The sequence below is a fragment of the Somniosus microcephalus genome, chromosome 3 (genome assembly GCF_052327205.1).
Source record: "Somniosus microcephalus isolate GS21.2 chromosome 3, FLI_Smic_1.0, whole genome shotgun sequence".
NCBI lineage: Eukaryota > Metazoa > Chordata > Chondrichthyes > Squaliformes > Somniosidae > Somniosus > Somniosus microcephalus.
Genome location: NC_140989.1, coordinates 348012781 through 348038373, shown reverse-complemented (window position 1 = coordinate 348038373; position 25593 = coordinate 348012781). Strand labels below are relative to the sequence as shown.

The 25593-nt window shown below is 44.6% G+C and overlaps 1 protein-coding gene across 16 annotated transcripts in view; it reads right to left on the bottom strand.

Moving 5' to 3' along the window:
• The window catches only part of LOC147122327 (ecotropic viral integration site 5 protein homolog), a 260882-nt gene that overhangs the window by 89993 nt on the left and 145296 nt on the right, over positions 1 to 25593 (bottom strand). For all 16 annotated transcript variants that reach the window (XR_015077732.1, XM_085983320.1, XM_085983326.1 and 13 more), the window contains one exon: positions 24871 to 24966. Coding sequence is in view for 15 of the 16 variants with exons in the window: in XM_085983320.1 (XP_085839446.1) it covers positions 24871 to 24966 (96 nt within the window). In the remaining variant the exon portion in view is untranslated. The remainder of the gene's footprint in view (positions 1 to 24870; positions 24967 to 25593) is intronic.

The window sequence follows — 25593 nt, the reverse complement described above, 5'->3', positions numbered from 1 at the left end:
GTTCAGCAGTAATTATCACTTATTATACTGTTTAAAAACTCACTTACTCCTGAATGAACTAGCCCAAACTTTTTCAGCTGTCTTTAGTGCAGAACTAGTGGGTAAGTACCCAAAGTACATGCCATTACAGTGATTTCATTGCCGAGTCTATCGGCGAGGACTGCAACACTGCATCCTGTGGAGGAGCAGGGTATGTCTGACAGCAACTTTTGGATTTCCGGTTTTAACTACACATGTGCAGATGCCAGAAGTTGCTGTCAGATTTACCCTATAATAACGGTGAGCACCGATAGCCTCACCGTTATTATTACAGCAAAATCTGGGCTAGTGATTAGTGAGGTTAGAACGGAAGGGAAACTGCCTGTTTTATTGCGGGAGGAGGAGGGGAAAGCCCCCCTAGGAAAAGTTGCTGACCATGGCCCCAGCAGCCCCTCGTCTCAGGAGGCTGCTTTAAAAAAAAAATTGAAAAGAATTCAGCTTCCTCGCCTTTGATGGTCCAGGCCCCTATCTCAGTAGGGAGCCCCAGATGGGAACGGCTTCCACTGGTTTTACCAAGACATGTCCAGTGAGATCAGGCGTGCCTGTGCCAATGCTACACTGGTCCCGACAAGAGGTCAGGGGAATGGGAACCTCTGCCTTACATCGATGGCTTTGTGGGATGGGCGAAGGCTCCACTTCTACAAAGTCATCCTAAAAACTGTGGCTTAAGGCTGGTACCTGGAGTATCTGGATCCTCACCAAGTTTATGGCCATTCCAGTGGATTCCCAACTAACAAGGTTATGGATTTTCAGGGCCTCTGTTTTCAAGCTGTTGTGTTTGCTTATTCTATGCTCAAATTTTAGCCAGGATGATCACTTGCTTATTCTGACCACCCCAATTACTACATGCTTGAAAACAGTGTTGCGCCGAATAACTCCGCCATGTCCTCCAAATTACTGCACCAGAGTTTTCTGCATACAATAAAAAAAACCTTCAATGGCTGATCATAACTAAGTGCACAACCAGATTTTAATATAAAATGCAGTGGTCTAATCAATGTTTTTCATACATTTAAACTTATTGTATAGTACAAGTCCTTATACATAAAACTGATTTTCCACCTAATGCCCAATGTGCTTTAAACTCAAATCTGTACATATACTAGATTACTCATAGCTTTGGGCATAGCTAATGACTCACTCCAATTATTACAATATACAACTGCCCACACTAATTCATTAGATCAAATTATTTGCCTAACACTTCTAATTTCCGAAATTAGAAAAATAAATACTTGGCAGATATGTTGGATATAGCATAAAAATGAAAAACTACACGACTATAGATTTCTTAGCTGCTTTAGACTTGCACAATTCAGACACATTCTGTGGCTGACAAGTCAAGGTTCAGATTTAGTTTTTCCACAATGACTGATGCGGAGTAGTGTGTGAAAACCTGGCTTTGTTTGCCCTCTTATTGACCTTTTTCCTTCTTCAAGATGATTATCACCAGTCTCACACATCTGTCGCACATTTTTTCTTTTGCTAATAACAGGAAAATGAAACTTGTACTTCTGTAGTTGGTGCTTTTTATATATCAGAAGTTTTCAACAGTCCTTCCTTGAACTTAACGCTAGATTTTCCTTAAACCAAAAACGTTGCCACACAATATGCTCTTATATACGTCAAAACTTAACTGATTTCTAGTGCTCTAAAATAGGTCAGGTCTTTCTCTAATCTGCTGTTTCAGGCTGAAGATGAAAAATAGGCACAGATTTAGTGAGGTGAGGCTCAAGGGGGAAATAAGATGTTCTGATAAATGTACTTAAAAGGGTTTAATGCTGTTAGAAACATGCTCTTTAAAAAAAAAAGCTCCTTTTGCCCAGCACTATTTGCTGCTTGATAATTTGGCATTAGAAATTATTTTTGATTTCCCGATATATCTCAAATGAAAATAATTGCATCAGAGGAAAAAATTAAACCTTTTTTTTTTTTTTTTTGAGTTTCTCCTTTCTGGTTTTCTGCATGGCCTCCTGACCAGCAGTGTCCAGCCTGTAGGGTCCATATAGCAGTTGTCTCTAGGCCTGCCACTGATGCCAATTCTGTGGATGGACCCGCTCACATGGAGCAAAGAGTGCAGCAGAGAGCTCCATCTATCTAACATGCCCACAGTTAAGCTCACTGGGGATAATGGACATTGAATGACAGTTGAATCAGTGATATCAATACTAACACATCTCTCGTGGTATTGCTCTGTGAGCCAAAGGTTACGCAGTTATGGTACGACACTGGAGTGGTGGAAGTGGTAGAGTGATGAACATCTCCACTGAAAGGATTTGTTTTAAATCATGAGATTTTCCCAAAAACAATGAAGTGTTTTTCAATTGTTTACTGCAAAATAAATGTTACCCTTATCCAATGCAAAATAAGTAATACATTTGTTCCCCTGACATACCACACATAAATAATAAATCTCTGCATATAGCACAGGGGAATAGCTATTTACCTTTACTGAACATCTGTTGGATGCAGTTTATCATAGCAAAGAAAATATTAAACTAATTAACATTTTCTGACTTACCAACTATCACTGCAACAGTACTTTGTTACCAAAAGGTTCTGCTAAAGAAACATGTTTACATTCAGCACTTTCATTCAGAATCTCCCTCCAAACTTAAATAGTAGTTATTTCAGAACTTGCCATTTATATAAATACTTTGTATTCCAAAGTTGTTTGCGTTCTGAGAAAAATAAATTTTAAAAATGCATCTGATATAACTAACCAGAATAAATTACAAAATATAAAGGCCTTCTCCAAGTCAGTCTTATCCAAGTTCTTCCCTACTTACTACAGTAGTTTTAGCAAAATCTGTATTAAACTGTTACTATACTTGGTCACTGCAGTTGAAGGATCAGCTACTTTTATTATACATAGTTTTTACTTTCAAAGTAGCCGAAAAAAGGTTGAAGAGATTGTGTTTTATTTTGTGCTTGATGCGTTATGCCAAAAAAAAGCTCAAGTTACTTTCATTGGGCCAGAATTTTCGATGGGCAATAACGGCAAACTAACAGCATTTGCTGTTTGTGGTAAACCACTTTTATCGTTCACTATCGTTACACTATAGTTATCACTGTTATATCGTTACTCTATGGTTATCACTGTTCACACTGTTGTATCACTATATGAGGTCGCCTCTTGTCACACTGTTATACCTGGGCTGACCACTGCTGACTCCGCCCATGGCTCCACCTACCTGCCCAGGTATAAAGGTGGTCGACTGGCTGGTATTCCTCCTTGTTGGATCCGATCACCCGCGAGGGTGGGCTCTGTTATTTAGCCAATAAAAACCTATAGTTACTTTCTTAACTCGTCGCTTTTCATTGGATGAATTGATAGGTATATCAATTTTATTGGCTAAATTTTAAAATGTCGTTCCCTGAGCAGCAAAGCGAGCAGCAAAACGACCAGCCAGACGCCGAGCTACAACAGCCACAGCAGCCAGCTTGGCTGCGAGCCCTCAGACCACCGTACCTGGATCTAAACCCACTGGCTGCAAACTCAGCCCTCGACTTCAAACACTGGCTGAGCTGTTTCGAGTCCTACCTGGGAGAATCCGGCGTGCCCCAGAGATCCAAGCTAAGAGTTCTGACCGCCCAAGTGAGCCCTAAAGTATTCGCACTCATCCGGGACTTTAAAACATACGAGGACGCCATCAACCGGCTGAAAAGACAGTACCAGAGCCCGGTAAATTCCATGTATGCCAGACACCTCCTAAGATCCCGCCCGCAGCAGCCAGGAGAGCCCGTGGATGAATTTTTACGGGTGCTACAAGCACTCGGCAGAGACTGTAACTTTAAAGCGGTAACGGCGGCAGAAAATACTGAAGACAATGTCCACGATGCCTTCGTGAAAGGCCTGCGGTCCGACTACTCACGGCAAAGACTGCAAGGACCTCGACCTGGACAAAGCTGCAGCCCTCGCTCGCTCTCTAGAAGTGGCCCAACGGGACCTCGAGGCATACTCAAGGTACTGTAACTCGCGACCCTGGGACATGGGACCGACCCCGACCGCAATACCCCCCGCAGCAACCCCCCTGGGACCTACCTCAGCGTCAGCGTCGGCGTCCCGGACCCGATCCGATCGAGACCGCCACCCCCGGTACCGGCTCCGACATCGGACCCCCGCGATCGGGCCGCCGGCTGCTTCTTCTGCGGCCAGGCGAAACACCCGAGGTCGCGCTGCCCTGCCAAAAACGCGACCTGCTTGAAGAAAGGCCGCAAAGGCCTGCAGAGGGGGATCGACAGAGGCCAGCAGTGCCTCATGCGAGCTGTGGGGGCGGCCATCTTCCATCAAGGCAACAGAGGCCAGCATCCCCACATGTGAGTCATGGGGGTGGCCATCTTTGATCCAGGCAACCGACACCAGCAGTGCCTCATGTGAGTTACGGGGGCAGCCATCTTCTCCGCCATTTTGTCCAACCTCGTGGGAGACGCCATTTTACCCACCACGCTCGACCGCCACCGTGCCTCTAGACCCGACTACCGCCTCACCCGCAGACTACAGCAACTCGCTCAGCTATACACTAGCCTCCATCACACTGGACCAAGCCCGCCCGCATCACCTGTCCAAGTCCATGATGGACATCAAAGTAAACGGCCACGCCACGACCTGCCTGTTCGACAGCGGAAGCACGGAGAGTTTCATCCACCCAGACACGGTGAGCCACTACTCCCTCCCTGTCCAGCCAACGCGCAACCGGATCCCGATGGCATCGAGGTCACACGCCACAGACATCAGCGGCTACTGTGTTGTGACCCTGTCGGTTAAGGGTACGGAGTATAAAAATTTTAAACTCCTCGTCCTGCCCCAGCTATGCGCTGCCGTCCTACTAGGGCTAGACTTCCAATCCCACCTCCAAAGCGTCACGCTAGCATACGGCGGACCCCTCCCCCCACTCACAGTCGACAACCAGCAGATTTTAAACCGCCCACCGCGTAACACCTGCGGCCTATCCACCCTCAAGGTCCCGCCACCTTCCCTGTTCGCTAACCTCACCCCCGACTGCAAACCCGTCGCTACCAAGAGCAGGCGGTACAGCGCCGGGGACAGAGCTTACATTAGCTCTGAGGTGCAGCGTCTCCTGAAGGAGGGCATCATCGAAGGGAGCACCAGCCCCTGGCGTGCCCAGGTCGTGGTCGTTAAGACCGGCAATAAAAACCGCCTGGTCATCGACTACAGCCAGACCATAAACAGGTACACCCAGCTGGACACATACCCCCTTCCCCGCATATCTGATATGGTCAATCAGATCGCACAATACCGAGTATTCTCTACCATCGACCTTAAGTCGGCCTACCACCAACTCCCTATCTGCCCTGAGGACCGCCAGTATACCGCCTTCGAGGCGAATGGCCGCCTCTACCACTTCCTTAGGGTTCCCTTCGGCGTCACCAACGGGGTTTCGGTCTTCCAAAGGGAGATGGACCGGATGGTTGACCAGAACGGGCTGCACGCCACGTTCCCCTACCTAGATAACGTCACCATCTGCGGCCGCGACCGGCAGGACCATGACGTTAATCTGGAGAGATTCCTCCGTACGGCCCAACGGCTGAACCTCACCTACAATAAGGAGAAATGTGTGTTTAACACCTCGCGCCTTGCCATCCTCGGCTGTGTAGTAGACAACGGAGTCATCGGCCCCGACCCCAAAAGAATGCGTCCCCTCATGGAGCTACCCCTCCCCCACTGTCCAAAGGCTCTGAAGAGAACCCTGGGGCTCTTCGCCTACTATGCCCAATTATGCAGACAAAGCCAGACCCCTCATGAAGTCCACATCCTTCCCCCTTACGGAGGAAGCGTGCGCAGCCTTCTCCCTCATTAAGGGAGACATTGCCAAGGCCACAATGCACGCAGTGGATGAGTCCATCCCCTTCCAAGTGGAGAGCGATGCATCCGACTTCGCCCTAGCCGCTACCCTTAACCAGGAGGGGAGACCAGTGGCCTTCTTCTCAAGGACCCTACAGGGCCCTGAGATCCGACACTCGTCGGTCGAGAAGGAGGCCCAGGCGATTGTGGAGGCGGTACGACGCTGGAGGCATTACCTGGTAGGCAAACGATTTACCCTCCTCACCGACCAGCGTTCGGTCGCTTTTATGTTTAATAACAAGCTGAGGGGCAAAATCAAGAATGACAAGATCTTGAGGTGGAGAATCGGGCTCTCCACCTATGATTATGATATCTTGTACCGGCCAGGTAAGCTGAACGAACCCCCTGATGCTCTGTCACGAATTACATGCGCCAGCGCGCAAAGTGATAGACTTCAGACCCTCCACAACGACCTCTGCCACCCCGGGGTCACCAGACTTTACCACTTCATTAAGGCCCGCAACCTGCCCTACTCCATCGAGGAGGTCAGGACCATGACCAGGAACTGCCAGACCTGTGCCGAGTGCAAACCGCACTTCTTTAGGCCGGACAGAGCAAGCCTGATCAAGGCCACCCGCCCCTTCGAGCGCCTGAGCATCGACTTTAAGGGGCCCCTCCCGTCCTCTGACCGTAATGTGTACTTCCTCAATATTGTTGATGAGTACTCCAGTTTCCCTTTTGCCTTCCCCTGCCCAGACATGACCAGTACCACGGTCATTAAATGCCTGAACGACCTCTTCGCCTTGTTCGGGTTCCCAAACTATATACATAGTGACCGGGGCTCCTCCGTCATGAGCGAGGAACTCAGTCAGTTCCTACTAGCGAGAGGTATTGCCGCAAGCAGGACCACCAGCTACAACCCCCGAGGGAACGGCCAGGTGGAAAGAGAGAACGCGACGGTATGGAAGGCCGTCCTCTTAGCCTTAAAGTCTAAGGGCCTCCCAACCTCCCGCTGGCAGGAAGTCCTCCCGGCAGCGCTGCATTCCATCCGGTCACTACTTTGCACTGCCATCAACGCCACCCCCCATGAACGAATGTTTGTTTTCCCCAGGAAGTCGACTACGGGAACCACTCTACCAACCCGGCTGACCTCTCCGGGGCCAGTCTTGCTGCGAAAGCACGTGAGGGCCCATAAAACGGACCCCCTGGTCGAGAGGGTGGACCTCCTGCACGCCAACCCCCAGTACGCCTATGTGGCATACCCAGACGGGCGGGAGGACACAGTCTCCTTACGAGACCTCGCACTCTCGGGCACTCCGGAGACACCACCTTCACCCCCCCCCACCACCCCCCCAATTCCAGCCCAGGTAGACGGCATGCCGGAACCCCACGAGCCTTCGCCGACCACGCAGACACCAGCATTAACACCGGATAATGCAACACCGCCGCTGCGACGATCAGAAAGGCTTACGAGGCCTCCGGACAGACTGACATACTAGAACTGGTAGTACACTTCACCCCGCCGGACTCAAATCTAAACAAGGGGTGAATGTGGTAAACCACTTTTATCGTTCACTATCGTTACACTATAGTTATCACTGTTATATCGTTACTCTATGGTTATCACTGTTCACACTGTTGTATCACTATATGAGGTCGCCTCTTGTCACACTGTTATACCTGGGCTGACCACTGCTGACTCCGCCCATGGCTCCACCTACCTGCCCAGGTATAAAGGTGGTCGACTGGCTGGCATTCCTCCTTGTTGTATCCGATCACCCACGAGGGTGGGCTCTGTTATTTAGCCAATAAAAACCTATAGTTACTTTCTTAACTCGTCGCTTTTCATTGGATGAATTGATAGGTATATCACTGTTATTACCAATGTTCCCTTCAACATTTTTTTTGGGTGCCGCGCGACCCATTCAAAATACCGCGCATGCGTAGTTTTCCCCATTGTGAAGCCGGCAAGCAGCCTGCGCGGGACCTCCAGAGCACAGGACATCTTTAACGGAAACATTGGTTATTGCAGCTTTAAAACTGACCAAAACTCCAGGATGTAGCGTATGCGTATCTAAACACGGAAATCCTGAAGTTGTGGTCAGTCACTCACTGCTCCCACATTGGCTGCGCTGTGCCACCAACGCACCCCACCCCGCCCCCCCTCAACATTGGCTGCGCTATGCCACAGAAATTTGAGTGAGAGTGACCAGCAGGGAATGTGCACTAAACATACTATAATTGTGGATCTCCCATGGTGTTGCGTGGCAATCTCAATTCAATTCAATTTTATTTGTCATATATGCAGCAAACGTGTGTACTGCACAATGAAATGTTGATTTTTACGAGTCAATCTGGATCACCAGCACTGATATAAGCAAGTGTTTAACTAAATCAATGCTGATGGTTCTGAGAAAAATGTGGGAAGCCCAAGGTATTTTCTTTGTTCAGTGATAGCAGCTACCAAGATTTTGGTTGGTATCCTGCTATGCGCTACAATTAATTGGGAGATAGATGCTGTGTTCCTCAATGTTTGAGGTCCGATACCAATACTAGCACTATGGTCTTTTTCAATGCAGCCATTTGTGCTCCAGTGCTGGAGATAATCCAACAGCCAAATTAGGAGTTACAGGGTGAAAGCTAGATGCTGCAAGTGTCCAAAAACATCCAGAAAACTTCCTTGATTTTTGAGTTGGCATGGATTGTGATTATAGACTCTCTTTGATCTGGGTACAATTTTGATTAATCCTAGTTCTCGAACTTACATTTTGTTAAGAACCTGAACTTAAATTTCAAGATCGCCTTCCAAGATTTTAATAACTTGAGTTCAATTATAAAGTCTGGGCATTGTGCAAGATTTGGAGATAACACAAGGACTTGTCATGAGTATTAAAGGAAAGAAACCAGGCTAATATGGGCTTGTAAGCTCATGCCCCTCTTTTAAGTTAATATATACATGTCAAAATATTCAAGTCTTTCTTTTCTAAAGTAATCCAGTTTCCTCTCATTTGCGCTGTAGTTGATGGCTCACCCTCTGACACTTTTTCCATCAACTTTGGGGTTTCCCCAACACACGGTTTTCTCCACTTCCTTCACCCGTCGTCTATCTTATCCACACCTATGTTCATAATTCCATTCAATAACTCCCTTCTGGCTTCACACCTTTACAGCATGAATCACTACAGCTTGACGTTGGCCTCCTCCAAGTCCTTATTGTGGCAATGAAAATCTTACTACTTTCTTCATGTCTCTCAATTACAGCCAACCACTACAGCTTATTAGATGGTTCCTTCGTCCTACATCTGTTGACACGGTTTCCTCTAATCTCAATTGGAATTTGCATATCACCTCCAATTGGTAAAGTTTATCCATTAAGTTTAGCTTCCTTATTTGTGAACACTTCTTCCCCTAACAACTCTAAATTTTCTTGAAAAAAACTCAAGCCCAAAGACTTGAAGACTTCGCCCAGAGCTGAGGAGTCTTTTCTAGCGCCTTCTGCACTGCAGGCACAACTACAACAGAAAGTTTATCTAGATGACTATCTTACTCTCACCTTTAGCCTCCAGTCTTTCTTCCCCCTCCTTTCCTTGGTCACATCCTTTCTTGTACATTTCATCAATGCTACTATGGTAATTGCTCTTCTCTTGCTCCTCCTAAGCTCAAAATACATAATCTTATAGATTATTTCTTCTTGCATCCTCACTGTGCTGAAATCAAGACTCAATACACAGACCTTTTCTTTTAACCCATTTTTACATAGGATCTCAAAACTGGTTTTTAACATCTCCTTCCAGTCTTACTTTCCCTTTATAATGTACAAGCTTTAAAAACTCAAGCTTGTTATACCTAACTGCACTTTCTAGATTTAAATTGAAGTTTTCTTTTTTTATTCTTTTCTGGCATGTGGGCATCGCTGGCAAGGCCAGCATTTATTGTCCATGCCTAATTGCCCTCGAGAAGGTATTGAGATAGAGGATCAGGACTGCCAAAAGGAAACAGACACCGCGGATAGAGGATCATTTCCACAACAACTCGGACCCCCGGCGCATGTGGCAAGGCATCCAGTCCATCACTGACTACAAGAGCAAAAACACCAGCCCCCCCCGGTTAGCGATGCCTCCCTTCCGGAGGAGCTTAACAACTTCTACGCTCGCTTCGACAGGGACAACAGGGAGCCGGCTACCAAAGCCTTGCCACCCCCGGAAGACCAGGTGCTCACTCTGTCGACCTCCGACGTAAGGGGTGTTCTACGCGGAGTGAACACACGAAAGGCTGCTGGACCAGATAGCATCCCTGGACGGGTACTCAAGGAATGTGCTGATCAGCTGGCTGATGTCTTCACCGCCATCTTCAATCTGTCATTGGCCCAGGCAGTAGTCCCTACATGCTTCAAGACCGCTACTATTATTCCTGGGCCAAAACAAACGGCTGTGACGTGCCTGAACGACTATCGGCCTGTCGCACTCACACCCATCATAATGAAGTGTTGAGAGAGACTGGTCCTGGCCCACATCAAAGCCAGTGTTCCCGCCTCGCTTGACCAACACCAGTTTGCCTATCGTGCAAACAGATCAACGGAGGATGCAATCACAACTGCTCTACACTCTGCACTGAATCACTTAGATGGTAAAGAGACCTACATCAGAATGCTGTTCATAGACTACAGCTCAGCATTCAACACTATCGTCCCCAACAAGCTGGCCACCAAACTCCACACTCTTGGCCTGAACACTTCCCTCTGCAACTGGACCCTGGACTTCCTAACAGACCCCAGTCTGTCAAATTAGGTAACCACACCTTCCCCCCCCCCCCGACCCTGAACACGGGGGCCCCACAAGGATGTGTGCTGAGCCCCCTCCTCTACTCCCTCTTCACCCACGACTGTGTGGCTGTTCATGGTTCCAACACCATCAAGTTTGCGGATGATACCACGGTAGTAGGCCAGATCACCAACAATGATGAGTCAGCCTACAGGGAGGAGGTCCAGCATCTCGTGAAGTGGTGCGCCGATAACAACCTGGCCCTTAACATCAAGAAAACCAAAGAAATCATTGTGGACTTCAGGAAGTCTAAAGGCGGAAGTCACACCCCCATCCACATCAATGGGGCTGTGGTGGAAAGGGTGGACAGCTTTAAGTTCCTCGGAGTCCACATCACGGAAGACCTCTCCTGGTCCCTCAATACCTCCTCTCTGGTGAAGGCGGCCCAGCAGCGCCTATATTTCCTAAGGAGGCTGAAGGGATGTAACCTGTCACCCCTGATCCTCTCTAACTTTTACCGCTGCACAATAGAGAGCATACTGACGAACTGTATCACAGTATGGTATGGCAGCTGTAGCTACTATGACCGGAAAGCCCTGCAACGGGTAGTCGAAACTGCCCAACGCATTACCGGCACCCGGCTACCGACCATAGAGCACATATACCAGAAATGCTGTTTACGGAGGTCACGGTCCATCATCAAAGACCCTACCCACCCCAGCCACAGTCTGTTCGCCCTCCTGCCATCTGGGAGACGCTACAGATGCATTCGCACCCGTACGACCAGATTTAGGAACAGCTTCTTTCCCAGGGCTATCATCCTACTGAATTCCACAAATAAACTCTAAAGCCTGCACATCTGCCAATGCACTTTATTATGGTTATGGTTATGTTTATGTTAATGTATTACAAGCCAAATGTATGTTGAATGTCTAAATGTCTTAATCTAAATGTACACTCTCGGGAGCCGCAAGCCTACATTTCGTTGTACTGCACTTGTGCACTAACAATGACAATAAAGTTGATTATGATTATCATATTGAATGGCGGAGCAGGCTCGAAGGGCCGAATGGCCTACTCCTGCTCCTATTTTTCTATATTTCTATGTCTTTCTATTTATTGTCCATGCCTAATTGCCCTCGAGAAGGTGGTGGTGAGCCACCTTCTTGAACTGCTGCACTCCATGTGGTGAAGGTACTTCCAACAGTGCTGCAAGGGAAGGAGTTCCAGGATTTTGGCCTTGTCCTTCTAGGTGGTAGAGGTCGTGGGTTTGGGAGGTGCTGCAGCGCATCTTGTAGATGGTACACATTGCAGCAACGGTGCGCCGGGGGTGATGGAGGGAGCGTCATGAATCTTACCATTCATGTAGAAATGACTCATGAGATAACACTGGGCAGCCAGCTGGTGGCGCCATCCAGGGAAAGTATAAATACTCGGGCGTGGGCCCAGCTTGCTCAGGATGTTTCTGTAACCAGGAACTAGTGATGTAACTAGAACTCATGGTTGTGAAAGAGTTGATTAAAGCCTTGTTTTATACTCAGACCAAGTGCTTAGTAGTTTTCTTACATCAGGGAGTGAATATTTAAGATGGTGGATGGGGTGCCAATCAAGCGGGCTGCTTTGTCCTGGATGGTGTCGAGCTTCTTGAGCGTTGTTGGAGCTGCACTCATCCAGGCAATTTCAGACCATAACCTCTGCCCCGATCATTTTTTCTCTCTCTCACATGGCAGCTGTTGATCATCCTGCCATTGCCATTTACACTTCATCCAGAATCATCTTTTGTTTCTTAACTTATCCCATTACCATCTCCTTTTGCCTTGCACCATCATCCCTTTTGTCTCTTAATCTCTCCTGCCTTCCATCCTATCACAGACCTTCCCTTTTGTTCTTTTCTCCCCTCCCCCTCCACTTGCTTAAAAACCTGTTACATCTCCAACTTTTTCCAGTTCTGACGAAGGGTCATCGACCTGAAACGTTAACTCTGTTTCTCTCTTCACAGATGCTGCCTGACCTGCTGAGTATTTCCAGCATTTTCTGTTAATACCCAAGTTTTCAAGTCTTTCTTCATGATATGCCATTCCAAGTATCATTCTGGTGAAGCTTTGCTATACCCTTTCCATATTTCTGATATCCTTCCTAGAATGGGGTGCCAAGAACTGCACAAATATTCCAAATGTGCGCCCATTCAATGCTTTGTATAAATTCATCATCATTTTATTTAGTCTTCATAAAAAGTTTAGCTTTAATTTCACTTCACTGTACAGCTGCTCCAGCTGGGATTCACTAACTCAGCACAGAGGAGGGATAGGGCCTGGGATTTTAGGGTGTCCATGCTCAGTGCCATGATATGCAATGCATTTACCCAGCAAGTCATTAGTGGGAACCCTTCCATTCATTTTAGGAGAGCCAAAGCAAACTGGGGGATTGTCTGATAACAAGTCTTGTATAGTTATTACAATAGCAAGATTTACTATGAGGCTGTACTGACATAACAAGTCCCATGATTAGTTTTAAACCCATGAACATAAATGGGAGTTTATCTGCAAAGTGAGGGAATTAACTAATTTTTATAACATAGCACATTTACATCGACATTTGATAAATGGTGATAAAAAATCTTTGTCCAAAATGCCAACTGTTTATCTGCCAGCTCGTCAATATATGTAAAACAGAGTGCAATGTTGCACCTAAAGATATTTTCTCAGTTTTTTTTAAAACAATTAAAACCTTTTGAAAGATTTAACTTCTGATTTGTCTCTTAAATCAATGTCATTAAAGATTTTAATGATTACAACTTTTCACTGTGAAACATCTTTGTATTTTCAATTTATATAGTGAACTTGAGATTCAGTTGTAATGTGGTGCTTTTATTAGGAACACCAACCATAAAACTTTATTCTTGAATTTTAATAGTTTTTGACAAGAATTACATTTTTTGTGGTTTCAGAATATGAAAATGAGTAAATCATTCTTAAGGATGACTTACCCGTGACCTGAACAGTAAGAAAATCAACACTGATTTAATCCATCATTTCTGTAGTTTAACTCATTCAAGAACTTGTGTGGGTGTACTGGCATAAAGTACAAATTGCTCATTAAAATTCTTAACATAGCAACAACTCTCACATCAGTGCATAAAAATGGATAATGTTGGGCCAATATCATGATTTTTGAACTTGAACGCCAATAGTTTTATGTGGAAAACAATATGGGTGTGTACTAACATGATTTCCTGTGCACTTCCTCTTACCTTTTCACACTTAGGCTTTACTAACGCTGCTCTTAGTTCTGTCACAAAAATTAAAGATATTTCTAGTCTTACTTTTAAGACGTCAGCATTAATCATCTATGTTTCATTGCCTCATGTGTTTTTCCATTTATTTAAACTTATATATCTCACATAAATCAGAACAATCCTATCCTACACAGTTAAGTTTTGTATGTTCCACAAATCATTGACTGAACTTGAACTGTGCAAAACCGGTTTTTCAGTATACGGCTAAAATCGCTTTCATTGTAAACAACCTATTGTTTTCCTGCATTATCCTTTAGAATATCATAGAATAGATTGGGAGAAGGGGAAGTGCAAAGAGACCTGGGTGTTCTTGTGCACCAGTCGCTGAAGGTAAGCATGCAGGTGCAGCAGGCGGTTAAGAGGGCAAATGGTATGTTGGCCTTCGTAGCGAGAGGGTTTGAGTACAGGAACAAGGATGTCTTGCTGCAGTTGTACAGGGCCTTGGTGAGACCGCACCTTGAGCATTGTGTGCAGTTTTGGTCGCCTTACCTGAGGAAGGACGTTCTTGCCATGGAAGGAGTGCAGCGAAGATTCACCAGGCTGATACCTGGGATGGCAGGAATGACGTATGAGGAGAGATTGTGTCGACTGGGCTTACACTCACTGGAGTTTAGAAGATTGAGAGGGGATCTCATCGAAACCTATAAAATTCTGTCAGGCCTGGACAGACTAGATGCAGGAAGGATGTTTCTGATGGCCGGGGAGTCCAGAACCAGGGGTCATAGTCTAAGGATAAGGGGTAAGCCATTTAGGACAGAAATGAGGAGGAATTTCTTCACCCAGAGAGTGGTGAACCTGTGGAATTCTCTGCGGTGGAGGCCAGTTCATTAAATATATTCAAAAAAGAGTTGGGTATATTTCTTAAGGCTAAAGGGATCAAGGGATATGGGGAGAAGGCAGGGACAGGGTACTGAATTTGAATGATCAGCCATGATCTCATTGAATGACAGAGTAGGCTCGAAGGGCCAAATGGCCTACTCCTGCTCCTATCTTCTATGTTTCTATGTTACAGCACAGAAGGCGGCCATTCGGCCCGTCGGGCTCTCTGCAAGAGCACTTCAGCAAGTCCCACTTCCCTGCCCTTTCCCTGTAGCCTTGCAATTGTTCTTCCTTCAGGTACTTATCCAACTCCCTTTTGAAAGCCGTGATCGAGTCTCCCTCCCCCACCCTCTCAGGCAGTACATTCCAGATCCTAACCACTCGCTGAGTAAAAAAGTTTTCCCTCATGTCGCCTTTGGTTCTTCTGCCAATCACCTTAAATCTGTGTCCTCTGGTTCTCGAACCTTCTGCCAATGGGAACAGTTTCTCTCTATCTGCTCTGTCCAGACCACTCATGATTTTGAACACCTCTATCAAATCTCCTCTCACTCTTCTCTGCTTTAAGGAGAACAACCCCAACTTCTCCAGTCTATCCATGTAACTGAAGTCCCTCATCCCTGGAACCATTCTTGTAAATCTTTTCTGCACCCTCTCCAAGGCCTTCACATCCTTCCTAAAGTGCAGTGCCCAGAATTGGACACAATACTCCAGTTGGGGCTGAACCAGTGTTTTATACAGGTTCATCATAATTTCCACGCTTTTGTACTCTATTCATGAAGTTCAGGAACCTGAAAGCTTTTTTTTTTTTTTTAAAACTGCTTTCTCAACCTGCCCTGCCGCCTTCAATGATTTGGCACATATACCCCCAGGTCTCTGGTCATGCACCCACTTTAGGATTGTACCCTTTAGTTTATATTTCCTCTCTTCATTCTTATTCTTTCTATCAAAATGTATCACTTTACACTTTTCTGTTAAACTTCATCTGTCACGTGTCCGCCCATTCCACCAGCCTGTCGATGTCCTCTTGAAGTCTATCACTATCCTCCTCACTGTTCACTATACTTCCAAGTTTTGTCAAATCTGCAAATTTTGAAATTGTGCCCTGTACACCCACATCCAAGTCATTAATATATATAGAAAAGCAGTGGTCCTTGAACTGACCCCTGGAGAACGCCACTGTGTTTGCGTGGGTTTTCTCCGGGTGCTCCGGTTTCCTCCCACAGTCCAAAGATGTGCGGGTTAGGTTGATTGGCCATGATAAAAATTGACCCTTAGTGTTGGGGGGATTAAATACGTGGGGTTACGGGGATAGGGCTTGGGTGGGATGGCTGTCGGTGTAGGGACCGGGTGCTAGGGTTTGGATGATCAGCCATGATCTCGTTTAATGGCGGAGCAGGCTCGAAGGGCCGAATGGCCTACTCCTGCTTCTATCTTCTATGTTTCTATGTATACCTCCCTCCAGTCCGAAAAGCAATTGTTCACAACGACTCCATTTCCTGTCACTTAGCCAATTTTGTATCCATGCTGCCACTGTCCCTTTTATTCCATGGGCTTCAACTTTGCTGACAAGCCGATTATATGGCACTTTGTTGAACGCCTTTTGGAAATCCATGTACACCACATCGCCCTCATCAACCCTCTCTGTTGCCTCATCAAAAACTCAATCAAGTTGATCAAAATCCGTGCTGGCTTTCCTTAATTAATCCACACTTGTCCAAGTGACTGTTAATTTTGTCCCTGATTATTGTTTCTAAAAGCTTCCCCACTACCGAGGTTAAACTGACTGGTCTGTAGTCGCTAGGTTTATCTTTACTCCCTGTTTATCTATGTGGTAGAATCAGATATTTTCAGTGTTAAAATAGGGTGCACTGTACATAGATATTTTTGAGACAATAAATGCATTGACGTTAGTAACAATTACAAAAAAGTTCCGTGACCAAAAGGTCTTTGAATTATCAAATTCCATCATTACTTCGTGACTCTACAAAAACACGGGTAACATTTTGGTTACAGCTCATACAGCAACAATATTCTTGAAACAAACTGCCTCTTTCTAAGACAGGCTGGTTGCTGATATTTGTAGTATTTAATACTTGTCATGAGATTGAGACAGTTCTGGATGGTGCGAAGTCATAAAACTCTACATGCAGTTAAATAGTGAGGCACCTGCTTTCACAATAATGCAAGGAAATCCAGATAAAAGGTCAATGAGCTGTTCATAGATTCATAGAGCACAGAAAGTGGCCCTTCAGCCCATCGTGTCCGCGCCGGCCATCAAGCCCCGTCCATTCTAATCCCATTTTCCATCACTTGGTCCGTAGCCTTGTATGCTATGGCGTTTCAAGTGCTCATCTAAATGCTCCTTGAATGTTGTGAGGGTTCCTGCCTCTACCACCCTTTCAGGTAGTGAGTTCCAGATACCAACCACCCTCCGGGTGAAAGTTTTTCCTCAAATCCCCTCTAAACCTCCTGTCCCTTACCTTGAAACTATGCCCCCTGGTTATTGACCCCTCTACTAAAGGGGAAAAGTTGCTTCCTATCTACCCCAAGTCTACTCCATTCAGAGTCCATGTCTGATTGTTCTATCATGAAATTCCCTCCCACACCATCTGTCGATCCCTTATTTTAATAGTCATTCCTTTCCTGACCCTCACTGAAAAATATCCTGATATTGTCAATCCTGCTTCTCAACAGATATTGATGTTTTAAGCACTCTCTGTTTTTAATTTTATCCAATTCACTTCTCAGTGTTCCACATTAGCATCCCATGCAGCAGGAAAAAACAACCCTAATGAGAGTATGGACCATAACGTAGATCGAGAAAGAAAGAACTTAGATTTCTTTAGCGCCTTTCACGACCTCAGGAAGTTCCAAAGCGCTTCACATATAATGAAGTATTTTTGATGTGTAGTCACTGTTGTAATGTAGGGAAACAGCCAATTTGCGCACAGCAAGGTTCCACAAACAGAAATGAGATAATGATCAGATATTTTTCAAAAGGCATTCGATAAGGTTCCACACAAGAGGTTGTAACACAAGATTAGGGTTCATGGGACTGGGGGTAATATATTAGCTTGGATTGAAGATTGGTTAACGGACAGGAAAGCGCGAGTAGGAATAAACAGGCCATTTTCAGGTTGGCAGGCCGATACTAGTGGGGTGCCGCAAGGATCTGTGCTGGGGCCTCAGCTATTTACAATCTATATTAATGACTTGGATGACGGTACATAATGTATCCAAGTAAACATCTCATCCAAAAAACACCACCTCTGATTGTTCGGCATTCCCTCAGTACTGCACTGAGGTGTCAGCCTAGATTATGTGCTCAAGTCTCTGGAGTGGGACTTGAACCTAAAACTTTCTAACTCAGAGGCACGAGCGCTACTACTGAGCCAAGGCCAACAGGTTTGGTTTTACTTAATTTATAGAATTTTTTACTTTCCTGAAATATCAATATTGATCCACAAACAAAGAATTATTTTCTTCGATAATTTGATTTCCATTGCTTCATCTTGCATCTGCTTGGCAATTGTGCCGACTACTCAGTTATCACAAAAGCAGTCAGTCAAGGACAACATTTCTCTGGAAATGCACCTCTCTTCTGGATGTGAAGATTTTACTATTTTATATAAAAAATGTCCGGAACATCTGAGAGAAATAGACTTTTTCGAAACTGGTGAAAATATTCATATTGGCACCCTGCCAGGAAAAACCAGTTGAGAATCCCTTGTTCTTCCCCTTCTTCCTCCAGTTCATCAACTAGGGGAGGTTGGCTAGTGCTGTTGCGGACGGTTTAAACTAGCTTGGCAGAGGGATGGGCACCAGCATATAGGAGTGGAAAACAGGAATAAGGTGCATGAAAGAGGGAGTGTGTTGGATAGTGCTAGCAAGGAAAATAGTACCATATTAGATAGGAGCAGACTAAGAAAAATTCAAAAATGGGTTTAGAATGCATGTATGTAACCGCACAAAGTGTGGTGAATAAGGTTGGTGAGATACAAGCACAATTAGCCGTGTGGCAATATGATGTGGCAATAACGGAAACATGGCTTAAAAACGGTGAGGACTGGGCACTTAATATTCAAGGGTACAAGGTGCTCAGAAAAGATAGAGAAGGAAAAAATGGAGGTGGGGTGGCAGCGCTGATTAAGGAAGACATTGTAGTGTTGGAAAAGGGAGGATGCTCTTGAGGGGACATGGACAGAATCCATTTGGTTAGAGTTGAGGAGCAAAAAGGGTATGATCACGCTATTGGGGGTATTCTTCGGGCCTCCAAATAGTCAGAGGGAGGTAGAGGAGCAAATCTGCAGGGAAATCGCAGAGATATTCAAGAGCTATAGAGTGGTGATATTGGGGGACTTTAATTGCCCAAATATCGATTGGGATAATGCTAGGATAAAGGGAAAGGAGGGGGAGGAATTTCTGAAATGCGTTCAGGAGAATTTCCTTGACCAGTATGTTCTTGGCCCAACTAGGAAGGAGGCATTGCTGGATCTGGTGCTGGGGAATGAGGTGGGCCAGGTCGACCAAGTGTCTGTGGGAGAACACTTGGGTAAGAGTGATCATCGTATCATAAGATTTAGATTAGTAATGGAGAGGAGTAAGGAACAATCTAGAGTGGAACTTCTAAACTGGAATAGGGCTAACTTCATGGGATGTGAAAGGATCTAGCCAGGGTAAAATGGAACCAAAGACTGACAGGAAAAACTGTAACGGAACAATGGGTGATCTTTAAGGAGGAGATGTTCCAAGTACAGGCTAGGTACATTCCAACAAGAGGGAAGGGTAAGGGAGCCAAAGCGAGGGCTCCTTGGATGACGAGGGAGATAGAGAAGATGATGAAACAAAAAAAGAGGGTGTATGATGCATGTCAGGTAAATTCTTCAAGGGCGAACCAGACCAAATAGAATAAGTTGAAAGGGGAAGTGAAGGTGAAAATAAGATTGGCAAAGAGAGAATATGAGAGTAGAATGACTTAACATAAAAGGGAACCCAAAAATCTTCTACCAACATGTAAACAGTAAGCAGGTAGTAAGAGGTGGGGTGGGGCCTATTAGGGACATAGAAAGTGATATATGCTTAGAGGCACAGGGCAAGGCTAGAATACTCAATGAGTATTTTGTATCGGTGTTTACTAAGGAGGTGGATGCTGAAAAATATCGGTAGCAGTGGAAAAGGTAGAAGCAATGGAAGGGGTGAAAATTGATAGACAGGATGTACTAGAAAGGCTGGGTATGCTTAGAGTGGGTAAGTCACCTGGTCCACATTGGCTTGCATCCCAGATTGCTAAGGGAATTGGGGAGGAGATAGCAGAAGGGTTTGCCATAATTTTCCAATCTTCCCTAAATGCAGGGGAGGTGCCTGAGGATTGGAAAGTGGCAAATGTGACACCATTGTTCAGGAAAGGGTATAAAGGACAATCCTAGTAACTACAGGCCGGTCAGTTTAACATCAGTGGTGGGTAAAGTTTTAGAAACAATAATCAAGGAAAGAATTAATGGGCACTTGGAGAGGTTTAAGCTAATTAAGGAGAGCCAACACAGATTTGTAAAAGACAGATCGTGTTTGACTAATCGAATTGAAGTTTTTGATGAAGTAACAGGGAGGATCCATGAAGGGAATGCAATGGATGCTGTCTACATGGATTTTTGGAAGGCGTTTGACAAAGTACCACATAGAAGGCTGGTTAACAAAATTGATGCTCATGGAATAGGTGGGTCAGTGGCAGCTTGGATAAGGAATTGGCCTAAGGACAGACAGCAGCAAGGTGTGATAAATGGTTGTTTTTCAGACTGGAGGATAGTAGACAGTGGTGTTCCCCAAGGGTCAGTGCTGGGGCCACTGCTTTTTTTGATATATATAAATAACCTGGATATTGGAATACAGAGTAGAATTTCTAAATTTGCCGATGACACCAAACTTGGGGGTGCGGCAAACAGTGAGGATGATACCAATCGACTGCAAAAGGACATAGATAGGCTAGCAGAATGGGCAGACAAGTGGCAGATGGAATTTAATATAGACAAATGTGAGGTGATGCATTTTGGCAGAAGGAACAGGGAGAGGCAATATACACTTAATGGCACAGTTTTAAAGAGTGTGCAGGGACAGAGGGACCTGGGAGTTAATGTGCATAGGTCCCTGAAGGTGGCGGGACATATTGCGAGAGTGGTTAGCAAAGCATATGGGATCTTGGGCTTCATAAATAGAGGTACTGAGTACAAAAGTAGAGAAGTTATGCTGAATCTTTATAACGTGCTGGTTAGGCCACAACTGGAGTATTGCGTCCAGTTCTGGTCACCACACTTTAGGAAGGATGTGAAGGCCCTTGAGAGGATGCAGTGGAGATTTACCAGAATAGTTCCGGGAATGGGGGATCTTAGCTATAAGGGCAGGTTGGAGGAGCTGGAATTGTTTTCATTAGAGCAAAGGCGGTTGAGGGGTGTTTTGATAGGAAGTGTACAAGATTATGACAGGTTTGGATAGGCTCGACGGGGAAAGGCTGTTCCCACCAGTTGATGGTACAAGGACTAGGGGACACAGATTAAAGGTTTTGGGCAAGAGATATGGGGGGACGCGAGGAAAAACTTTTACACGCAGCGAGTGGTGAGGACCTGGAACTCGCTGCCGACAGAAGTGGTGGAAGCAGACACACTCAATGTTTTCAAGGGGAGACTGGATAAGCACTTGAGGGCAATAAACTTGCAGGGCTACGGGGACAGAGCAGGGGAATGGGACTGACTGGATTGCTCTGCAGAGAGCCGGCACGGATTCAATGGGCCGAATGGCCTCCTTCTGTGCCGTTATGACTCTGTGACTCTAGTGACTTACAGCGCTGGCAACTACAATTCATTAAGAGGACTTTATTGCTTACCTCTCCCTTTTCTCAAAGGCTGCAATGGAATAAAGTTGCACTGGAATTTTACACACATCAGCGAAAACTCTTCATGCATACAAAGTATGCAGGTTTGCTTTCTCTTGTTGAACCAAGAAATAAATTCAAAGGGTATAATCCAAGAATGCAATCTATACTTGTACATGTGAAAAATCGCTGACCTTTTGCATGTTCATGTTTTGTGCATTTTGTTCACTTTAAGAGTTAAGAAAGGCTCTGCTTGTTTAATTTCCCTGCAACTTGATGAAAATTAAACCATTTCATCTGAATCAGAACCTTATGTACTTTGTAACAGTAAACTACAAGGTGATATACCACTCTACTAACTTATCAGTATAACATATTGATCAATAAAGATTACATATCGGAAACTTTGAGAAAAGTTTGCAAAACGGGTGCGCCTCATATGAAACACTGAAAATACAGCAGGTGATAAAATTCAGTATTTAGGAACATAGAAGATAGGAGCAGGAGTAGGCCATTCGGCCCCTCGAGCCTGTTCCGCCATTTAATGAGATCATGGCTGATCATCCAAATTCAGTACTCTGTCCCTGTCTTCTCCCCATATCCCTTTAGCCTTAAGAAATATATCTAACTCCTTCTTGAATATATTTAATGAATTAGCCTCAACTGCCTTGTGTGGTAGAGAATTCCACAGGTTCACCACTCTCTGGGTGAAGAAATTCCTCCTCATCTCTGTCCTAAATGGCTTACCACTTATCCTTAGACTGTGACCCCTGGTTCTGGACTCCCCGCCATCGGGAACAGCCTTCCTGCATCTAGTCTGTCTAGTCCTGAAGTTTCACCGAGATCCCCTCATTCTTCTAAACTCTAGCATATATAAGCCTAATCGACCCAATCTCTCTTCATACATCATTCCTGCCATATTTAGGCACATTGGACTCTTCAGTCTGTTCCAGAGTGCATGCCGTGGTTGCTATTTTGCTAGTGTGCCCCACTCTAGCACATCTCTGTTTTGGCGCTCTATTTCCCCATTTGTCTGATGCGGTCACTGTAGTTCAAGGACTTGACCATTTATTAAATCATGCTAATCGCAGCAGCTAATTTGGAGCTTTGGTTTTAAAACTACAGCCGCTGCATTGAAGAAGTATTTTTTGATGCGCATCAATGTTAAAACGGCATATGTCAGTGTCCTAATCTAACTTTCAAGTCCCCTGAAGCTACGATATAAGCGATCCCTCGAGTAGGTCGCTTCATGTCACTTGGACTTCACACTGGGTGTAGTATAGCATCATCCTGGCATAATGCAATGTATTAAAACAATCGCCCGGGAACTTTTTAAACTTCGTATGGAATCTTTTAAATTCTAGGGTAAAGCCAATGCTTCCAGCCGCTCTTCTGTAACATTAAAAATTAGCTACTCTGAATCAGCGCTCTGGGCACATGTTCAAACGTGGATGAACAAAGTTGTCTTGTTGCCGAGCTCAACACAAGATGCAGCCTGCAGTATACGTCGAGTATGCCAGCTGCACATTCTATCCTATCAGACTGGTATCTGTAGAATAATGGCAGTCTGATTTAAAGTTGATCTGTTATCAAAACACCACAGATTTGAAGCAGAAAATTTGGCTCGTGTCCATTTTTTCTTTTCCACACTGGAAAGTGTTCCAAGTGGTCTTTCCATTGTGAGAGGCATTATATAAACGCTAATTGTTGGTGCTGTATCCACACATAGGCAAGAAATCTCAAGTTGACAAACCAAATTGATCAACAGCCAATCTTAATCTTTCCTCACTCTAAAAGGAACAAGGCTGAATACAAAGAAGCTGCTTTCAGCAAAAAGACCACCTCACTTATACTGCAATTCAAAATAAAATAACCAATGTTCATTTTTTTCTCCTCCCCCTTTCCAACTTGCATAACATATGGGAATTTCTCCCAGAATGGACTGTGGAATCCTCCCATCTATAATGATGTTATGATGATTCTCAAAATGTGTCTTTGTTTTGAGATTTCTTCAGGAATCTAGAACTGGAAGGCAGTAACCAACTAGTTCCTGTAGGATCAAGACTAGTTGAAAGATGATTGACATCACAGAGGAATACATATTTCTGGGGAAAAAAAGCTGAACAACCAAGATAATTGTAAAAAATTCTGAGCAACAGAATAATGCACAGCACTTCGGACCAAAACAGAATACTGTCTGACTGAGTGGGTGTTGGACTAGTGGAGATGTCTAGAACACACCAACGGGGTTTTAACTCCTCAAAAATGACGACTAAATGTTTATGAACAGTAAAACTACCTTCTTGCACAGCTAAAACACAGTAATTCACCACAATTTGTTTGGTTCAGGGCTCCCATACAAAACTGGCTGAATTTTAATAGTATAATTTTATGCTTGGATCAAACATGCCTCTTTCTATACTTATCAAAACATACATTTTGAAATCGTCCCTAAAACCAACATTAATCATTGCATATTAGCCACAACACATTTTTATTTATCACACAGATCTAAATAGGAAGACAGATCCATATAGGAAGAAAGCAATGTAAAGAGTAAGCAAGTAATGCAGGGTGACTTAAAGTTCACAAGATGTATTCTTGTTTTCGTGTTGTTCAAAACAGATTAAAAAAATCAGAAATAAGTTCTGATTGAATGATACTCCCAGTAATCTCAATCAGTTCCCCTGCACTCCATATGCCTCAGAAGAGTTTATTATTCTGGTACCATAACCTCTAGTTTAAATCAATTCACCTTTTTTCAAGTTCTTGACTTAATTTATTGAAGCGTTTCTCTGTATTTAACAAAAACGCAATGGCTGAAAATGGAAAACAACTATTGAAACAGGAGATCAAAAGCATATTGCCTCCAATGGTTCAGTGGGTAAAACCACCTGGTGTCATACTGAGCATACATGAAGACCAGGAAATTCTCTGGTACAATCCCTTGTCTGTGCTAAGTCAGCTGATTCAGCCAGGGCAACAGTGGACACATTGTTATTGGCCTCCGTATCCCTGAGCAGGGGAAAGAAAAACAGGACCCTTCTTCCTGATCACTATTCTGCTGGAAAGATCCCAAGTGTGAATGTCAGCTGAAGACAGAATTGAGCTCAGCTTTGATGCTCCAGCATGGTCACATAACCTGTCAACACAGTCCAGGCTCACACATTAAACCAATTGGGTGAGGTAGCAGAGAATTACCAGAAACCATAACCGAGCACTTTTGAACGAGAAAATTGGGGACACAATTGAAAAGAATTTCATCAATGGCAGCTTTTATTTCAAATACCTGTATCTCTAGATCAGCAATTTTCTGTTGGAGTTCAGCCAAGGCTGCTATGCTATCTGCCTCTCGAAGTCTCACTGCCATCAAATCTTCTTTATTCTAAAATAAAATAAAAACTAATCACTTACAAGGTAAATAAAATACTCAAAAAAAACACAGGCGACAATTAGAGCTTTTCTGTTTGATTAAAACATTTCAGAACATTTATTTTTAGTAGAACTCTATTTAGAATGAAGAAAGACACAAACTCACTGTTTAAACACGCTTTCTGAAGTTTATGGAATGGGAACAAAAGCTCCAAAAGGTGTGTGATCGGGACAGTCTGTCATGTTTCTTCACACACAGACACACACACTCTCAAAGAAAACTGAATATAAACTTTATCTGAATAAGGTTTTTAAAATTTCCCCACTAGCTTTTCTTCAAATAATTTTGAAAAATAACCAAGGAGAAGTTGCTCGAATCGGAGAAATATTCCAGCAAAACTTTGCTAAACTCCAGGATCCCCAATTTGTACTACGATTCATGCACTTAAAAGTGCCGTGGGGCGTTTTACTACGTTAAAGGGCCTAAATAAATGCAAGTTGTTGTTGATTGAAAAGACTGCACTGTGTAGAGTTTTGGTCTCCTTACCTAAGGAAGGATCTACTTGCCTTAGATTGGGAGCAACGAAGGTTCACGAGATTGATTCCTGGAATGAGAGGGTTGTCCTATGAGGAGAGGTCG